At 47.3% G+C, this 17,773-nt stretch overlaps 1 protein-coding gene across 1 annotated transcript in view; it reads left to right on the top strand.

Annotated features, from left to right (window-relative positions):
- KIF26B (kinesin family member 26B) overlaps window positions 1-14,757 on the top strand; it is a 467,067-nt gene extending 452,310 nt beyond the window's left edge. Inside the window, exons 13-15 of the mRNA XM_066381702.1 lie at window positions 10,763-10,965; window positions 11,391-11,541; window positions 14,050-14,757. Coding sequence (XP_066237799.1) covers window positions 10,763-10,965; window positions 11,391-11,541; window positions 14,050-14,198 — 503 coding nt within the window. The 3' untranslated portion in view covers window positions 14,199-14,757. The remainder of the gene's footprint in view (window positions 1-10,762; window positions 10,966-11,390; window positions 11,542-14,049) is intronic.
- The last annotated feature ends 3,016 nt before the right edge of the window (window positions 14,758-17,773 follow it).

The raw sequence follows: 17,773 nt of genomic DNA, 5'->3' as shown, positions 1-17,773 counted from the left end.
GGCGAGACATGGGGTAGGGGGCGGAGCAATCTGCAGTGCCTGCGCCATACTCACCGGCTGTGGGTTTAGTGTTCCCCTGTGGCCTCCCTCACCTTGTGAGGGGGCTTGTCTGCGCAGGACCAAAACTAGGGCTGCCCAGAGCCTCCCGAGGGGTCAGGTCAGAGTAACAATCCTCATGACATAATGACTCCAGAGGTTGAATGGTGGGGCTGGTGGCCCCCAAGACCAGGGCAGCATCTCTCTGGAAAGGGGACGAGTCACTTCATCTTCATTGCAAGTGTCCTGAGGAGGGCCTTTCCCAACTACCCACCCCTCCTCCAACACCCCCATGAACCAGTATGTATGTGCTTCACCAGTGGGCTTGAAAGGTGCCCCCCCCCACACACACACAGTGCACCAACACCAGTCTTGGCTGTCAGAGCTCAGACTGTGTGACATGTTCCGTGTGGCGTGTGCATTTGTGTGGTCAAGGGCTTTCAGGGTACTAGTTTTGTTTTGTTTTGTTTTATTTTTTTTTCTGATGCTGGAAACAGGGAGGCATTCAGACAGACTCCCACATGCGCCCGACCGGGATCCACCTGGCACGCCCACCAGGGGGCAATGTTCTGCCAATCCTGGGCGTCGCTTCAGTTGCGACCACAGCCACTCTAGCGCCTGAGGCAGAGGCCATGGAGCCATCCCCAGCGCCTGGGCCATCCTTGCTCCAATGAAGCCTTGGCTGCAGGAGGGGAAGAGAGAGACAGAGAGGAAGGAGAGGGGGAGGGGTGGAGAAGCAGATGGGCGCTTCTCCTGTGTGCCCTGGCCGGGAATCAAACCCGGGACTTCTGCATGCCAGGCCGACGCTCTACCACTGAGCCAACCAGCCAGGGCCCAGGGCACTGGTTTTGTAGCCTGAATCTAACAGTTCATTCCGGCCTTGCAAGACCGTTTACTCGTTTTGCATGACTCGTGTTTTTTGGTTGCCCGGTTACGTGGGAGTCCAGAGGAAGGAAAACTGTACAGTCACCGCCTGGAGAGTAGACAGCAGGCTCTGCATGTGTCCTTGCTCTAGTGCCCCCTCCTCTCACAGACGCTATCCTCTGAGGGCCTCTCATTAGCTTAGCCATTAAAGGGAAACGGTGTAAAATAAATCGCCAGGATAGGAGCCAGAGATGGGATTTAATATCGAGTGCCGAGGGCACTGGACCTCGGTGAGCAGCTGCCGCGGGCCCGGGACTCGGTAATGGATGTGGCGGTAGAGATGTGCTCCTTTCGGGTTAGGTGACCTTGTCTTGCTTATTTATCATTTTTTTTTTTTAATAATTTTATTTTTTTAATGGGGTGACATCAATAAATCAGGATACATATATTCAAAGATAACAAGTCCAGGTTATCTTGTTGTTCAATTATGTTGCATACCCACCACCCAAAGTCAGATTGTCCTCTGTCACCTTCTATCTTGTTTTCTTTGTGCCCCTCCCCACCCCCTTTCCCTCTCCCATTCCCCCCTCCCCCCCGTAACCACCACACTCTTATCAATGTCTCTTAGTTTCACTATTATGTCCCACCTACGTATGGAATAATACAGTTCCTGGTTTTTTCTGATTTACTTATTTCGCTTCGTATCATGTTATCAAGATCCCACCATTTTGCTGTAAATGTTCCGATGTCATCATTTCTTATGGCTGAGTAGTATTCCATAGTGTATATGTGCCACATCTTCTTTATCCAGTCATCTATTGATGGGCTTTTTGGTTGTTTCCATGTCCTGGCCACTGTGAACAATGCTGCAATAAACATGGGGCTGCATGTGTCTTTACGTATCAATGTTTCTGAGTTTTTGGGATATATACCCAGTAGAGGGATTGCTGGGTCATAAGGTAGTTCTATTTTCAGTTTTTTGAGGAACCACCATACTTTCTTCCATAATGGTTGTACTACTTTACATTCCCACCAACAGTGTATGAGGGTTCCTTTTTCTCCACAGCCTCTCCAACATTTGCTATTACCTGTCTTGCTAATAACAGCTAATCGAACAGGTGTGAGGTGGTATCTCATTGCCGTTTTGATTTGCATTTCTCTAATAGCTAAAGAAGATGAGCATCTTTTCATATATCTGTTGGCCATTTGTATTTCTTCCTGGGAGAAGTGTCTATTCATATCCTCTTCCCATTTTTTTATTGGATTGTTTGTTTGTTTGTTGTTGAGTTTTATGGGTCCTTTGTATATTTTGGATATTAGGCCCTTATCTGAGCTGTTGTTTGAAAATATCATTTCCCATTTAGTTGGCTTTCTGTTTATTTTGTTATCAGTTTCTCTTGCTGAGCAAAAACTTCTTAGTCTGATGTAGTCCCATTCATTAATTTTTGCCTTCACTTCTCTTGCCTGTGGAGTCAAATTCATAAAATGCTCTTTAAAACCCAGGTCCATGAGTTGAGTACCTATGTCTTCTTCTATGTACTTAAGTGTTTCAGGTCTTATGTTTAGATCTTTGATCCATTTTGAGTTAATTTTTGTACAGGGGGAGAGACTGTAGTCCAGTTTCATTCTTTTGCATGTGGCTTTCCAGTTTTCCCAGCACCATTTATTGAAGAGGCTTTCTATTCTCCATTGTGTGTTCTTGGCCCCTTTATCAAAAATTATTTGACTATATATATGTGGTTTTATTTCTGGACTTTCTATTCTGTTCCATTGGTCTGATTGTCTATTTTTCTGCCAATACCATGCTGTTTTGATTGTCGTGGCCCTATAATATAGTTTGAAGTCAGGTATTGTAATGCCCCCAGCTTCATTCTTTTTCTTTAGGATTGCTTTGGCTATTCGGGGTTTTTTATACTTCCATATAAATCTGATGATTTTTTGCTCTATTTCTTTAAAAAACGTCATTGGAAGTTTGATGGGAATTGCATTAAAATTGTATATTGCTTTGGGTAATATAGCCATCTTGATTATATTTATTCTTCCTAGCCAAGAACAAGGTATATTCTTCCATCTCATTATATCTTTTTCGATTTCCCTTAACAATGGTTTATAGTTTTCATTATATAAGTCCTTTACATTCTTTGTTATGTTTATTCCTAAGTATTTTATTTTTTTTGTTGCAATCGTGAAGGGGATTATTCTTTTGAGTTCCTTCTCAGTTGTTTCATTGTTGGCATATAGAAAGGCTATTGACTTCTGTATGTTAATTTTGTATCCTGCGACCTTACTGTATTGGCTTATTGTTTCTAGTAGTCTTTTTGTGGATTCTTTGGGGTTTTCGATGTATAGGATCATATCATCAGCAAAAAGTGATACCTTTACTTCTTCTTTTCCAATATGGATGCCTTTTATTTCTTTGTCTTGTCTGATTGCTCTGGCCAGAACTTCTAGCACCACGTTAAATAAGAGTGGAGAGAGTGGACAACCCTGTCGTGTTCCTGATTTAAGGTGGAAAGTCCTCAGTTTTACGCCATTTAATATGATGTTGGCTGATGGTTTATCATATATGGCCTTTATCATGTTGAGATATTTTCCTTCTATACCCATTTTGTTGAGAGTCTTAAACATAAAATTGTGTTGTATTTTATCAAAAGCCTTTTCTGCGTCTATTGATAAGATCATGTGGTTTTTGTTCTTTGTTTTGTTGATATGGTGTATTATGTTAACCGTTTTACGTATGTTGAACCATCCTTGAGATTCTGGGATGAATCCCACTTGATCATGATGTATTATTTTTTTAATATGTTGTTGTATTCGATTTGCCAGTATTTTGTTTAGTATTTTAGCATCTGTATTCATTAGAGATATTGGTCTGTAGTTTTCTTTTTTTGTGCCATCCTTGCCTGGTTTTGGTATGAGGGTTATGTTGGCCTCATAAAATGTGTTTGGAAGTATTGCTTCTTCTTCAATTTTTTGGAAGACTTTCAGTAGAATAGGAACCAAGTCTTCTTTGAATGTTTGATAAAATTCGCTTGTATAGCCGTCAGGGCCTGGACTTTTATTTTTGGGGAGGTTTTTAATGGTTTTTTCTATTTCTTCTCTACTGATAGGTCTGTTTAGGCTTTCTGCTTCTTCTTGACTCAGTCTAGGAAGGTTGTATTGTTCTAGGAATTTATCCATTTCTTCTAGGTTGTTGAATTTAGTGGCATAAAGTTTTTCATAGTATTCTACAATAATTCTTTGTATATCTACGGTGTCCGTAGTGATTTCTCCTCTTTCATTTTGGATTTTGTTTATATGAGTTCTTTCTCTTTTTTCCTTGGTAAGTCTTGCCAAGGGTTTGTCAATTTTGTTGATATTTTCAAAGAACCAGCTCCTTGTTCTATTAATTTTTTCTATAGTTTTTCTGTTCTCTAATTCATTTATTTCTGCTCTGATTTTTATTATCTCCTTTCTTTGGCTGGTTTTGGGTTGTCTTTGTTCTTCTTTTTCTAGTTCCTTAAGGTGTGAAGTTAAGTGGTTCACTTGGGCTCTCTCTTGTTTGTTCATATATGCCTGAAGTGATATGAACTTCCCTCTTATCACTGCTTTTGCTGCATCCCATAGATTCTGATATGTCGTATTGTCATTTTCATTAGTCTGTATATATCTTTTGATCTCTGCACTTATTTCTCGTTTGACCCATTCATTTTTTAAAAGTATGTTGTTTAGTTTCCACATTTTTGTGGGATTTTTTTCCTCTTTTTTGCAGTTGAATTCTAGTTTCAAGGCTTTATGATCAGAAAATATGCTTGGTAGAACTTCGATTTTTCTGAATTTGCTGATGTTGCTTTTGTGGCCCAACATATGGTCAATTCTTGAGAATGATCCATGTACACTGGAGAAAAATGTATACTCAGTCACTTTGGGATGAAATGTCCTGTAGATGTCTATCATATCCAGGTGCTCTAGTGTTTTGTTTAAGGCCACTATGTCTTTGTTGATTCTCTGTTTGGATGACCAATCTAGAGCTGTCAGCGGTGTATTGAGGTCTCCAAGTATGATTGTGTTTTTGTCAGTTTTTGTTTTAAGATCAATAAGTAGCTGTCTTATATATTTTGGTGCTCCTTGGTTTGGTGCATATATATTAAGAATTGTTATGTCTTCTTGATTCAGTGTCCCCTTAGCCATTATGAAATGGCCATTTTTGTCTCTGAGTACTTTTCCTGTCTTGTAGTCAGCATTATCCGATATGAGTATTGCTACACCTGCTTTTTTGGGGATGTTATTTGCTTGGAGTATTGTTTTCCAGCCTTTCACTTTGAATTTGTTTTTATCCTTGTGACTTAGATGAGTTTCCTGTAGGCAGCATACAGTTGGATTTTCTTTTTTAATCCATTCTGCTACTCTGTGCCTTTTTATTGGTGAGTTTAATCCGTTTACATTTAGTGTAATTATTGATACTTGTGAGTTCCCTATTGCCATTTTATATCTTGCTTTCTGTTAGTTTTGTGTCTTGTTTGATCCTTCTCTTTCGTTTTTCTATCTTTTGTTTTTATTTGGTTGTATTCCATACATCTTTCCTCTGTTGCTATCTTTTTTATCTCATGTGCTTCTGTGGTGGTTTTTTCAATGGTGGTTACCTTTGAGTAGTGAAAAGGGTCCCTACCCTGTTCATTGTAGCGAACTATTTTGTGAGTACTTTTGCACTCCATCGTCCTTTGCTACTGTTAATCTCCATCTTCTCCCCCTCTTTCTTTTTGTTGTTGTCACAGTTTAAATTTGGTTTTATTGTGTTCTTCTTGGAGCTTTTACTTGTGGCTCTGTTTTTTTTTTTGTTCTTTGTATCTGATTGGAGAACCCCCTTTTGTAATTCCTGGAGTGGGGGTTTTCTGATGATAAATTCCCTCATCTTTTCTGTATCTGTGAATGTTTTTATTTCTCCTTCATATTTGAAGGATAGCTTTGATGGGTATAGTATTCGTGGCTGAAAGTTCCTCTCTTTCAGGACTTTAAATATTGGGGTCCACTCTCTTCTAGCTTGTAGAGTTTCTGCTGAGAAATCTGATGATAATCTAATGGGCCTTCCTTTATATGTTGTATTCTTTTCCCTGGCTGCCTTGAGAATTTTTTCTTTGCTGTTGGTTTGTGTCAATTTCATTATGATATGCCTTGGAGTAGGTTTGTTGGGGTTAAGAAAACTCGGAGTTCTGTTTGCTTCTTGAACTTGAGGCTTTAGTTCTTTCCACAGGCTTGGGAAGTTCTCATCTATTATTTGTTTGAGTATGTTCTCCATTCCATTTTCTCTCTCTTCTCCCTCTGATATACCTATTATTCTTATGTTATTCTTTTTGATGGAGTCAGATAATTCTTGTAGGGCTATCTCATTTTTTTTAATTTTTGAGTCTCTTTCTTCTTCTCTCTGTTGTGCCTCAAGTTGCTTGTCTTCTATTTCACTAATCCTCTCTTCTATCTGACCTGTTCTATTAGCTAAGCTTGTTACTTCGTTTTTCAGCTCGTGAATTGAGTTTTTCATCTCTGTTTGATTTGTTTTTATAGTTTCAATTTCCTTGGACATATATTCTTTGTGTTCATTGAGTTGTTTTCTGAGCTCCCTAAATTGCCTTTCTGTGTTTTCTTGTATATCTCGGAGGATTTTTGGATTTTTATCTTGAATTCTCTGTCATTTAGCTCCAAGGTTTCCAATATATTAAATTTTTTCTCCATAGATTTTTCCTCATCTAGCTGTGTTACCTCTCTTTCTTTTGTATCCATGATATTCGATTTTCTCTTCCTTAATGGCATCTGAGGGTGGTTTTGTTGATAGTATTAATGAGATTTAATAAAGAATAAAAAGTTAAAAAAATAAAAAAATAATAAAAATAATAAAAAATCGAAAAGAGTTGTTTTTTTTTAAAATTAATAATGAAATAAAGAAAAATGAAATAAAATAAAAATTTAAAAAAAAGGAAATTATTCCCCCCCTCCTTTTTTCCTCTCCCCTCCTCTCCCCTCTTTCTTGAGAAAATCTTGTGGTGAACTGTGAATTATAACAAACAATGCCTGTGATGGAGGGCCTGAATTGGGGAAAAGAAATAAAGGGGCAAAAAAAAAAAAAAAAAGAAAAAAAATGAAAAGAAAAGAAAAGAGCGTATGGACCCACAAAAAGCAAATAAGGAAAAAATTTGGGTCAAGAATAAAATGATTTGCTTTTAGGTGTTGGTTGTCTAAGAGTTATGATGAGAGGAATAAGAGGAAAACGGAAAAATGGGGGGACAAATTAAAAAATTACTATTGTATTTAGTGGAACAAGAACTAGATAAAATGGAGAGCCAGGGATGGGAGCACTGCTAGTGAGTTAAAAAGGTGAAGTAAAAACCCCCCAAAATGCCACAAACATAAGTTTGTGTCCCAGATAAGATAATTTGTTTGTTATTGAGGTTTGAATGAGAGGAGATGTAAAGGAGAAAGGAAGGAACTAATATAGAGGGAGAAAAGAAAGAGAGAGAGAGAAAAAAAGAGAGAACCACTAAAAGAAGAAAAAAGAAAGGGGAGAGAGAGAGAGAGAGAGAGTTAAGGGTTTTGGAGTGCAACCCTCATAGAGAGAAAGGAAGAGAAGAGAAAAGATAATGGGAGATGTAACACTTATGGGTAGTGTAGTTCAAGGAGAGGAGAGAGTAAGACCGGCAGAGAGTTAATCAGCCAAATTGGAGGAGGAAAAAAAGTATCAAGAATGAAGATAAGAGAAACAAACGAACAAATATAATAAAATGGGATAGGTTATAAAGTCTGCAGATTATTCTTGATTTTGAGAGGTTATCTTCTTGCTTTTTCTTTTCTCTCCCTCTTCCTGGTCGGTGACTCTGTACCCCGGGTTCTGCCCCTTTGGCACGCTCAGGTAGAGGTTTGCAGTTGATAAGTCTCTATGGCGATGTCATGTAGTGTGCTTTAGTCTCGTTGGCAGTCGAGGCTCATTAGCATTTATAGGCTCCGACAGTGAGAGAGTCCGTGTTCCTGGAGCCTTTCTCCTAGTCTTTCCTTCCTCAATTAGTAGCCTGATAATCCAACTATGGGGTTGCTGCTGCCTCTGCCTGGATAGTAAGAGGCTCAAAGAGCTGGCAACTCCCCACTCTATTTCCACTCAGCACAGGGCTCTGGGTAAGGCTCAGTCAGTCAGAGCTGCTAGCATAATCAGGCGGGCTTTCCGCCCACTCAAAGACCTCTGGCTCTGCCACTCTGTCCGGTAACATAGGCGGGCGCCCACTTCCGGGGCGCTTGGAGGAAACTCTCACTCACTGTCTGCGCGCGCCGACCAGGATATCCGGCCAGCAGTCTCACGCTCTGAGTGAAACCCCCAACCGCAGGGAAAAGTTGCAGCGTTGGAATTGAGTCTCGCTCCGTCCCCGTGCGCGGCTTTTGCAAGGCGCTGGGGCGGCCCGAGATTCCGCTTTGGCCCACACAAAGGCCCCTGACTCTGCCCCTCTGTGAGATAACACGGGCGCGCACTGCCGAGGCACTCAGAGGAATCTCTCATTCACTAGCTGCGCGCGCAGACCAGGATTTGAGGCCGGCCACGTTTCCCTCTGAGTGAAACCCCCTCCAGCACGGAAAATCTCCACCGTTGGAATTAGTTCTCACTCCCTCCCGTGCGTGGCTTTCCCAGGGCGCTGGGGCTGCCCAGAGACTCTGCCCTCGGCCCACAGAAAGGCCTCTGACCCTGCCTCTCCATGGGGCAACACGGGCACCCACTCCCGGGGCCTAGGAAGAAATCTCTTGCCCAATAACTGCACGCACCCCGACCAGGAGACCGGGTAAAATGGCCGCCCCGCTTGTCTTTCTTTGTTTGGGTTTGGCGCGAGTGTTAGCTTGTATTGCCCGGGTTGCCACAGGATCAGTTTTTCCTCGGCTTGGATCTCCGTGCCACAGCCTGGTTCGGCCATTTGTGCCGCAGCCTGGATCTATTCACTCCCTTTGCCCGCCTCAGTTTCTATATTCACAGTTACCAGAGAAAGCCGCCCTGTTTAGGTTAGTGAGGAAGGCGGAGCATTTCTTACTCCCTATTTCCTTCGGGGTTTGGTTATATATTTAGCCAATTTTTCACTCGACCATACCTTTGGGTGTATTGCGAAGCATCTGGAGGCTCCAAGTATAGTTTTTTCTGTTTCTGGTTGAAGATCTTGTTGAGTTTTGGGGGAGATTTATCGGTATCGCTTCCTACCCCGCCATTACTCTGACATCATCTCTCTCTATTTATCATTATTATTAAGAGAAATGCTAGCTGTCAGACATGATCAGCATAACTCAAAAGCACCTTCTTTAAGAGAAGCCATAAAACTCCTTGCAGGAAATTCCTGGCTGGATCTGACAGTCACTAGCGATGTTTGGAACTACCAAGGAGATGGGAAATGTAACAGTAGGAAGACAACCTGGACCTCTGAGTGCTGTGTTGTGTAACGGGAGAAACCACCGAACGTCAGTGCGCTCTGCTTTCCTGGAGGCTTGTGTTGGAGGACAGTGCATGGAATCGGGCCTGTCCTGGGCCATGGCCTGGGGCAGTGAAAAGACTGAGCTAGACAGCAGGTGGCGTAGGGGCTTACGCTGGCTGACCTTTAGGGGACAACTTCGAAGGTTGGTGGCAGCATGACTTCCTTTCCATAAGACAGTCTGTAGTCAGATTTATTTTCCATTGGTAAGTAGGGATCTGGACACCTGTTTGCTTTTTCAGAGCTGGGGAATTGGACATTTCAGGCGTTACGGGAGGGGCAGGGACAGGCATGTAGAAGACAGGCCTCTGTAAGAAGTCTGATCTAACTGGAAAGACAAAAGGTGTGGAACAGAACCGTGAGCCAAGGCTTGCCGCCGAGGACTGAGGGGTCAAGTGGGACGGAAGTAGAGGAAGGGCTCGATGACAGGAGAGTCCAGAGCACAGGAGGAGGTGGCTGGAACCAGGGACTGGGCTCAGCCCTGAGGATGCTTAGGCAGAGTGAGGTGGGCACGGCCAGCCGAGGCAGGGCTGGGAGCACATACTCGGGCAGCAAGAGCGTGGCCTCAGGGCTAGCGTGAGAGTCAGCTAACAGGGTGCTATCCTAATGGATGCAATGACAGAACTAAGGCATGAGCCCACATCGGATTGCACGTGGAACAGACAGCATCTGTAAGGACTGTCGTTATAGTCACGTGCCGCTTAACAGGATCCCTTCTGAGAAACGCGCTGTTGGGTGAGTTTGTTGTGCGAACATTGCAGTGCAGTCTCGCTGTGTGCGGTGCAGATGGTGACACCTGCCGCACACCCAGGCTGTAAGGACGCCTACGGCTCCCAAACTACAGGCCTGATCAGCCTGTGCCTGTAGGAAACCACGCGAGAGAAGTCAGCACAGGAGAAAACAACGTGCCTGAGAGACACAGCAGACACGAGATATAAGGCTGCGACAGACTATTTTTATATAAGTACAAAAAAGCATACTCTAAAATAATGGTAAAAAGTACAGCATAGTAAATACCTACCAGTGGTTTGGTCATTTAATATCATCCCTTAGGGTCTTATGGCTCTGTTTAGAGCAAAACAGTGTGGCCCTGGGCACCTGCCCTGTGCCTCCAGCGTGGGAACAGCTCACCCTCCAGCTAAAACCCCAGCGGGCAGTGCCACCAGCAGTGGCCTTGGCTCCTGTCACTCAGTCCAGTCCCCCAGGCTGTCCTCTCCCTCATCCCTGATGTCTGTGGCTCCTTTCAGCATCCCTGTGTTAAGACCATGGCTGGTGGGAGGAAGCTGGCAGCAGGGTGGAGCGTTTCCGGGGCTCCTGCCAATGCCCCACTGCTTACAGCAAAAGAAAATCTATTTAAAAGATTGAAACTCAAAAAGATGAACTTTGGTTAATCCCCTTAGGTTCTCAAAGACGGAGGCTCATCCCCACACTGTCCCTCGACACCCCCTCGCCCATGAGGAAGCCGGCCAGTGGCACCGGAGTCCGCTGGGTGGACGGCCCCCTGCGCAGCACACAGAGGGGCCTTGGGGAGCCTTTTGAGATTAAAGTCTATGAAATTGATGACGTGGAACGACTGCAGCGGCGACGAGGGGGCAACAGCAAGGTGAGGACTTCTCCCTCCCCCTGCAGGGTCCTGGGGCAAGGCGCTCAGACCCAGGAGATGCCCCAGTGAGCTTGTGGTGTGGGAGGGAGTCGCGGCTCAGTCTCAGCACAGGACTGGACAATTCTGTGTGTCCCCACCTAAACGTCCCCCAGCCTAGAGAGGCTGGTGGAGTTGGGGATTTTCTGGCTCCAGCTTAGAATACCAGTTGCTTCTAAATATAAGAAATGCCTAAGATGGCCCTACCGTGGTGGGTGCTCTGTGTGGCCTCTGTCTGGACAGAGTTGGCTGGGACTGCCCGGTCCCTGCACTGTTCCCCAGGGACCAGCTCCTTCTCCGCAGATTCGATGCCTCAGCAGGCCTTTCTAGAAGAGGCAGTCAGGCTGGATCGGAGCTGAAGGTTCTCTCTTCCTCCTCTCCGCCCCCAGGAGGTTGTATGCTTCAACGCGAAGCTGAAGATCCTGGAGCACCGCCAGCAGAGGATCGCCGAGGTCCGCGCCAAGTACGAGTGGCTGATGAAGGAGCTGGAGACAACCAAGCAGTACCTGATGCTGGACCCCGGCAAGTGGCTCAGAGAGTGTAAGCCCTGGTCCTGTCGCCACGGTGACCCCTGGGGTCCCCTGCTAAGGGAGGAGAGTGGACATAGATTGACTGTGTCTGATTCCAGGGGCCTCCAATGCCCATCAGATGGAGACAGTCAGGCTGAGAGCACAGTCCTGCTTGCCGAAGGGCAAACAGGGTTGGCCGGGGCAGCAAAGGGGTGGTTAGGATTGCTCTTGCAAGATTATTTCCTATGCGTCTCAGTCCAAAGCACCTGCAAATGAGATCCCCCAGACGTGAGGATTACCCAGACGTGAAGTCTGTGTTGCAGATCTGCTCCCAGGCCACAGAATCCCACCTCACGTCTGGCCTGAAATAGATAGGAATTTATACAGCTCTTAATTGGTAGAAGGCACAGTCCTAGGAAAGCCTCACAGAGGATCCAGAAAGTCAGAGAAATATTTTTTGAGTGAAAAAATAGCATTTGCAGAGTCATTTCCATTAATAGAAAGCCCAGGATGACAGGGACAATACAGTGACAACTCTGTTATTGAAAGGCAGATTCAATTACCTCCCATTTCTTTCTAACCATTACACGGACTATGATGCTCAACATGGCCCCAGACTATGACACTGACAGGTCGCAGTGCAGGAAGACAGTGTACCTGCACCAGCTCTGCTCTTTAACCCCACCCCCCATGCCTCCCTCCCTCTCCAAGGTGGTCCCCTGCACATCACACCACCCTGTCGCCAATGTTCCCTGACCAGTGGGGGGAGCATGGCTGGCCAAGCGTGGAGATGGAGGTTTAGGAAAGATTGGGTGACAGACTCTTGCAGCCTCCCAGCTGGGCCCTGCCACTCATGAGCCTGTCTTCCAGTGGTTTCTCTCCCCTAAGAATGAGGTGATAGCACCCCCGAGTCCCTGTGAGGGTCAAAGAAAAGAACACAAGGACCAAGCATGGTGGCCGGTCTATGAGGCAGCTTACCTTGTTGAGTTGTGCCACAGATGACCATGGTCCTGCAGACCCATTTTGGGTGCTGGCTTTCCCATATATGCTGTGGGGCCTTGGGTCAGATGCTTAACCACTCTGAGCCTTTCCAGGGGTGACCATAGGGGCAGCACCCTCTCGTTCTTACTGTGTCCATTAGCATTTTAGTCTCTGAGAGCTGTTTATGCCTAAGGCGGGCTGGAAAACTGTCCCCATCTTGCCAGGACGGGAGCAGATGTAAACGTCAGTGCAGTGTAGACACTTCCAGGGGGCGCCGGCTGCCTTCGTGCCCTGGCTGGTGTTGGGAATTGGCAACTTCTTTGATGCTGAGAAAAGGAATGAACAGAAGGCCTCCTGAGAAGAGAAACACAGACTAGGCCTTTAAGATGAGTTGAAAAGAAACCTTCAGGGAGGCTGCATGCTGACTGATCCCTGGGTGTGGCACAGACACACACGTGCTGGCATCCATGTGTTGTTATGTTTTAATTCTGGCGCCACATTCAAGATGGTCCGGGCGTGCAGCCTGAGGGCATCCTGCGTGGTGAGTTCTGTTTGCTTGTTTCTTAAGTGTTAGACTGGTACCCGGGCACCTCTGTCTCCTCCCAGCGCCAGGCCTCGCTGGCTGTGCCTCGGAGCAGGTGACCTCAACCCTCTCGATCCGCTCACTCGCCAGGAGGAGGCAGCCTCGATGCTGCTCCTGTGCTCTCCAGCCCGTCACAGCTCTCAGACATGGTCACCTCCACGATCTCGGCTTTACTCTTGCTCTTGGCAGCTCCACGAGGCAGGGCAGGCAGGGTGGTGGCTACAGCTCACTTGCCTTTCCAGGAAGCTGTGCCAGCAGAGGTTAGGTGCTGCCCACCTGGGGGTCAGGGACAAGTCACCTGTCCTCCCATGCTGCAACCCTGAAGCGGCCGGGAACCCCGGCCAGCAGCCCCAGCCCAGTCACCACTGGACTAAGTAGGGGTCCTGGGGCCAGGAGGGGGTGGCCCTGGACAACTGCTCTTGAAGAACTGAGGGAAACAGACTTCTTCCTCAGTGCAGGCCTGAGTGAGGGCTGGCAGCTGGGTCTTAAACCTCAGTTTGTCTTCTGAGTGCAACAAATCTTACTTAATATAGCGATCTACAATAATTATTAATGATGATCAGTAATTAACAGAATTAGTAATTAATAGAAATTACTAATTATCACCATATTTTCTGAATGACCAGTGAGTATGGGAACTAAACCAAGAAGTACCCAGAGATAAGGTTCTCTACCTGCTTAGATAGTAGTGCAGGACCCCCAAAAGCAAAAGATTCTCCCACCTCAACTGGAAGATTTCTTTATTTTAGACTTAACAGAGCTGGTAGTCTCAAGCCCTGTGACAGAGATGGGGGCAAGTGGGTAGAGTTGAATGTCACCTTATCCCCTGGTATAGTCTCAGTAAAACTAAGGGATCTAGCAGTTTAGCTGGAACGAAGGCCCGGTGTAACTGCAGATGTAAAGAGCATTCCACTCTCACTGGGAGGGGGCGAGGACAGTGCCAGCCGTCTTCCCAGCGCTTCTTCTCCCTTGCAGTCGACCTGGAGCAGGTGTGGGAGCTGGATTCCCTGGAGTACCTGGAGGCGCTGGAGTGCGTGACGGAGCGCCTGGAGAGCCGCGTCAACTTCTGCAAGGCCCACCTCATGATGATCACCTGCTTCGACATCACCTCCAGGCGCCGGTGAGGGGGCCGGCCGGCCCAGCAGCGTGGAGACCACAGGAGTAGGAGGAAGGTTGGTGGCAGGTCTGCGGTGACGTTGAGCAGTCGTGTTTTCTGTAGGAAAGGTGAAAACACCCAACACGCATGGGAGGAGAAAACAAGGGATGTGGAGGCTCCATGAGACTGAAAAAGCACTTTGAGGAACTTTCTAGAACTTGTTTGTATGTAAGAACAACCGGTAGGCGAGACCTCCCTCTTCCCCTGATTTCATGGGAAGGGGCGAGGGCGGATGGGGGGGTTGCTGTTGAAAGCGGAGACAAAACAACAAAGTGTGACGAAGTGCCTTGCAAATCTTTATTACTGTCCAGACATTTACATCCCTACTCCCTCGTGTACAGATGGTGCTAGTCAAGATGCAAACAACAAAACAAACACGAAAACCGAACACATTTCTGATACGAATTTACAGCTCGTGTTCTCTTGGTATTTTATCCTGTTTCTGACTTGCTGTTTCTAAGTTGTGTTTGTAGCGCTATTTCCTAACCAGTTTTGCATACGAATAAATGTTAACTGTCTTACAGTTCTCCCAGTAAGGCCACCCACACAGGACACGGAGACCTCACAGGCACAAGCCAGTGGTGGTCCAAAGAAGGAGCAGCAGGGGGCATTCGATGCCTCCTCTCAGAACTGGCACAGGCAGCGTCATAAGGTCCGTGCAGGAGCAGGTGCACGTGAGCATGAGAGAATGAGAGGAAAGAGGCTTCATCTTTAAGGGAAAGGGGGCCTCTGTGGGCGAGGCATCTGTTTCATATCCAGTTTCCCTCCAAGTCCTTGCGCACATTTGGGCTCCTTTACCCGTTAGTCCAGGGTTCTCATGGCCCTCGAGTCTTTGGTTCTGAAGGCTCTGGACAGAGAGCTTGAACTAGCTCACCAGAGTCACAGTTCTTGTTCCCCAGTTTTGTGAATTTCTTAGGGCAGGGGGTTCTGTCCCATTCAGAGGCCAGCAGTGTCGCTTTAGAACAGAAAAGGCCAATGGGGTCGCACCTACTTCCTGCGTTCCAGGGTGCTGCCTAGCTCTGAGACGGCCCAGTTTTCCTGTGTCTCAAAGCCTCCATCCCAGAAAAGGACCAGGCTTGTCCCCCTACCTGGGCACCTGGGGCAGAGAGGTTTCCTGTCATTCACCATTTCATGCATATGGAGATACAGGCCTTGGCACCCGGGAACTTTGGACCTCATTCTTAAGGCTGGGCTACGGTTCCTGTTGGTTATTATTATACCCATTTTAGTGACAGGAACCCGAGGTGGAGGACTGTCCTGTGCCAGCTGTGGAGCAGCAGGGCATCCTCCACCTCCCAGCGTAGGGTCCTCTCCCGGCCCCTGCGGTCTGCCCACTGCCACGGGGGCTCAGGGTTGTACAGAGGTTTTGGCCCTCAAATGCAGCATATCTCATAAGCCTGTTTCCACGGTCCACAATCCCCACTAACCAACTCCAAGGAAAGAAGACCTTTGCATTTGTGAATGCATCTCTGGGTGCAGGTGGCCCGGCACAGCGGGTGTAGTGGTCTGTGCAGCCGAACTCAGTCCAGAGGCGCTGGAGTCTTGAGAGTTTCTCAGCCCCGATCTTTTCCTATCAGAACAGAACACAAGGGGCCTGTCAGCTGTCTTTGGGAAGTCAGCCCCATAGACAGAGGCTCTGGGGATGGCGAGTCCGGCTTGACCTTCTGTGAGAGCCCCCTCCTGTGCGGAGCTCACATCTGACAGGTGAAGGTGCCACCACCTGGTGCAAGGTTACTCTGGAACAGACCGTTCCCCTCCATGCTGACAGGTGCCTCTGTACCTGGGGGAGCAGGGTCTCCCCATCTCCTTAGCCTTTATCCTATTCTGCAGGGCCCGGCCCAGGCTCTGTCACACCTCTGGTGTCAGCACTTCTGTGAATAGGCTTGTTCAATGGCACCATCAGGAAAGCTTCTGGACCCCAAAGGGTCCCAGTCTTGTGAGTTTGAGTTTTCTATCTGGCATCCCTTTCGGTTGTTGGTTTCAAATATACTGCTTCATTAAAGCCTTCAATTGGGGGGTTGTCCAAGGTAAGTATTCTAGCCTTTGTTAGAAACAAATTGTCTTGATCAGCAATTAGTGTCCTTACAGGTTTTGCCCCGGCATGTCTCCACCTGCCCTGAGGTCACCACGGTGGCCGGTTCCCTTGGCTGGCCAGCACAGGGGCCCTGCCATGCTCCAGGACTGGCACTGAGTGAGAACAGCTGCAGACTTCAAGTCTCATCAGTAGCATCTTTCCCTGGGGGTGGCCTCTGGGTCCCACTGCCTACACCTGACTATCTCACTCTAGAGCAGGGGTCCCCAAACTTTTTATAGAGGGGGCCAGTTCACTGTCCCTCAGACCGTTGGAGGGCTGCCACATACAAGTGCTCCTCCCACTGACCACCAATGAAAGAGGTGCCCCTTCCGGAAGTGCGGGGGTGGGGGGGAGGCGGATAAATGGCCTCAGGGGGCCACATGCGGCCCGCGGGCCGTAGTTTGGGGACGCTTGCTCTAGAGCCTCTGTGAGCTAGCAGAAGGGTGGAGTGAACCAGGAGCTACCTACCTCACCAAGTCAGCTGGGCAGTCCCCAGACGCCACACCGTGGGATGCATGGCTCTCAGGATGCTGTCCGTGGTGGCACAGAGAAACAACTCATGTGGAGGTTGTCTGTTCAGTGCTTTCTTTTAACCTAAGTGAACCACAGACAGCTCCCTAGACCAAGTGCTGATAAGCCACGTGAAGAAGGGAATTTTGTGCTGCAGTGATCCTTCCTATTGTACGACGAGCTGGTCAAACGGAAGACGGTCCCTTGGCACGGGGGACAGCAGGCCTGGAGCACTCCTGAAGCTGTCTCAGGAACTGAGGACTGGTCTCCTTCCCGGGCCAGGGGGAGGTGGGCCCAGTTCTCCTTTTGCTTTTGGTAACAGAGAACCCATTTCCATTCCATATCCACGAACAAAGGGACCAGAAACCGCTAATTTGAAATGAACTTTTAGATACGGAAGCCTGAATTCCTTGTCTGAAATCTGCCCCCCCACACACACACACACATAGAAGCATCAGCAACAGAACAGAACTTGGACCCAAAAACGGGAGACAGCAGTACTGATGCTGCTTCCCAGGAGCAAATCTGGACCACATTTCACGGTGATAGTCATGCCGTTTTATCCTGGGCTGGCCGTGCCCTGCGTCCCCACCTGAGAGCTGCTGCCTTTGATCTTCCTGTCCTTGACCCCCCCCCCCCCCCCCCCCCGTCGTTGCTAACTTCCATCTCTTCCAGATTTGAAATTGGAGCCTGCCGTTTTATCTCTGATGGCTGTTCTGAGCACAGGGAATTGAGATGTAACACCGGGTTGGTCCTGTGTTGATACAGGTGGGGCTCACACCAGGGACCCCAAGCTGGAGAGGGGATAGAGGCTGCGATTACAAAGCCATACAGCCCGGCGTGGGGACCACAGCAGGCAGGAATCTGGCCCAGTTTGTCACAAGTTAGCCTCAAGCTTAAAGAATGTGTCCCTGGAAGGTGGCACCGGCTGCAATGTAGCCACAGACAGCATCCAGGGT

Source organism: Saccopteryx leptura, chromosome 1 (assembly GCF_036850995.1).
Source record: "Saccopteryx leptura isolate mSacLep1 chromosome 1, mSacLep1_pri_phased_curated, whole genome shotgun sequence".
Lineage (NCBI taxonomy): Eukaryota > Metazoa > Chordata > Mammalia > Chiroptera > Emballonuridae > Saccopteryx > Saccopteryx leptura.
The sequence above is the reverse complement of the archived record's forward strand: the minus strand, read 5'-3'. Positions and strand labels throughout refer to the sequence as shown.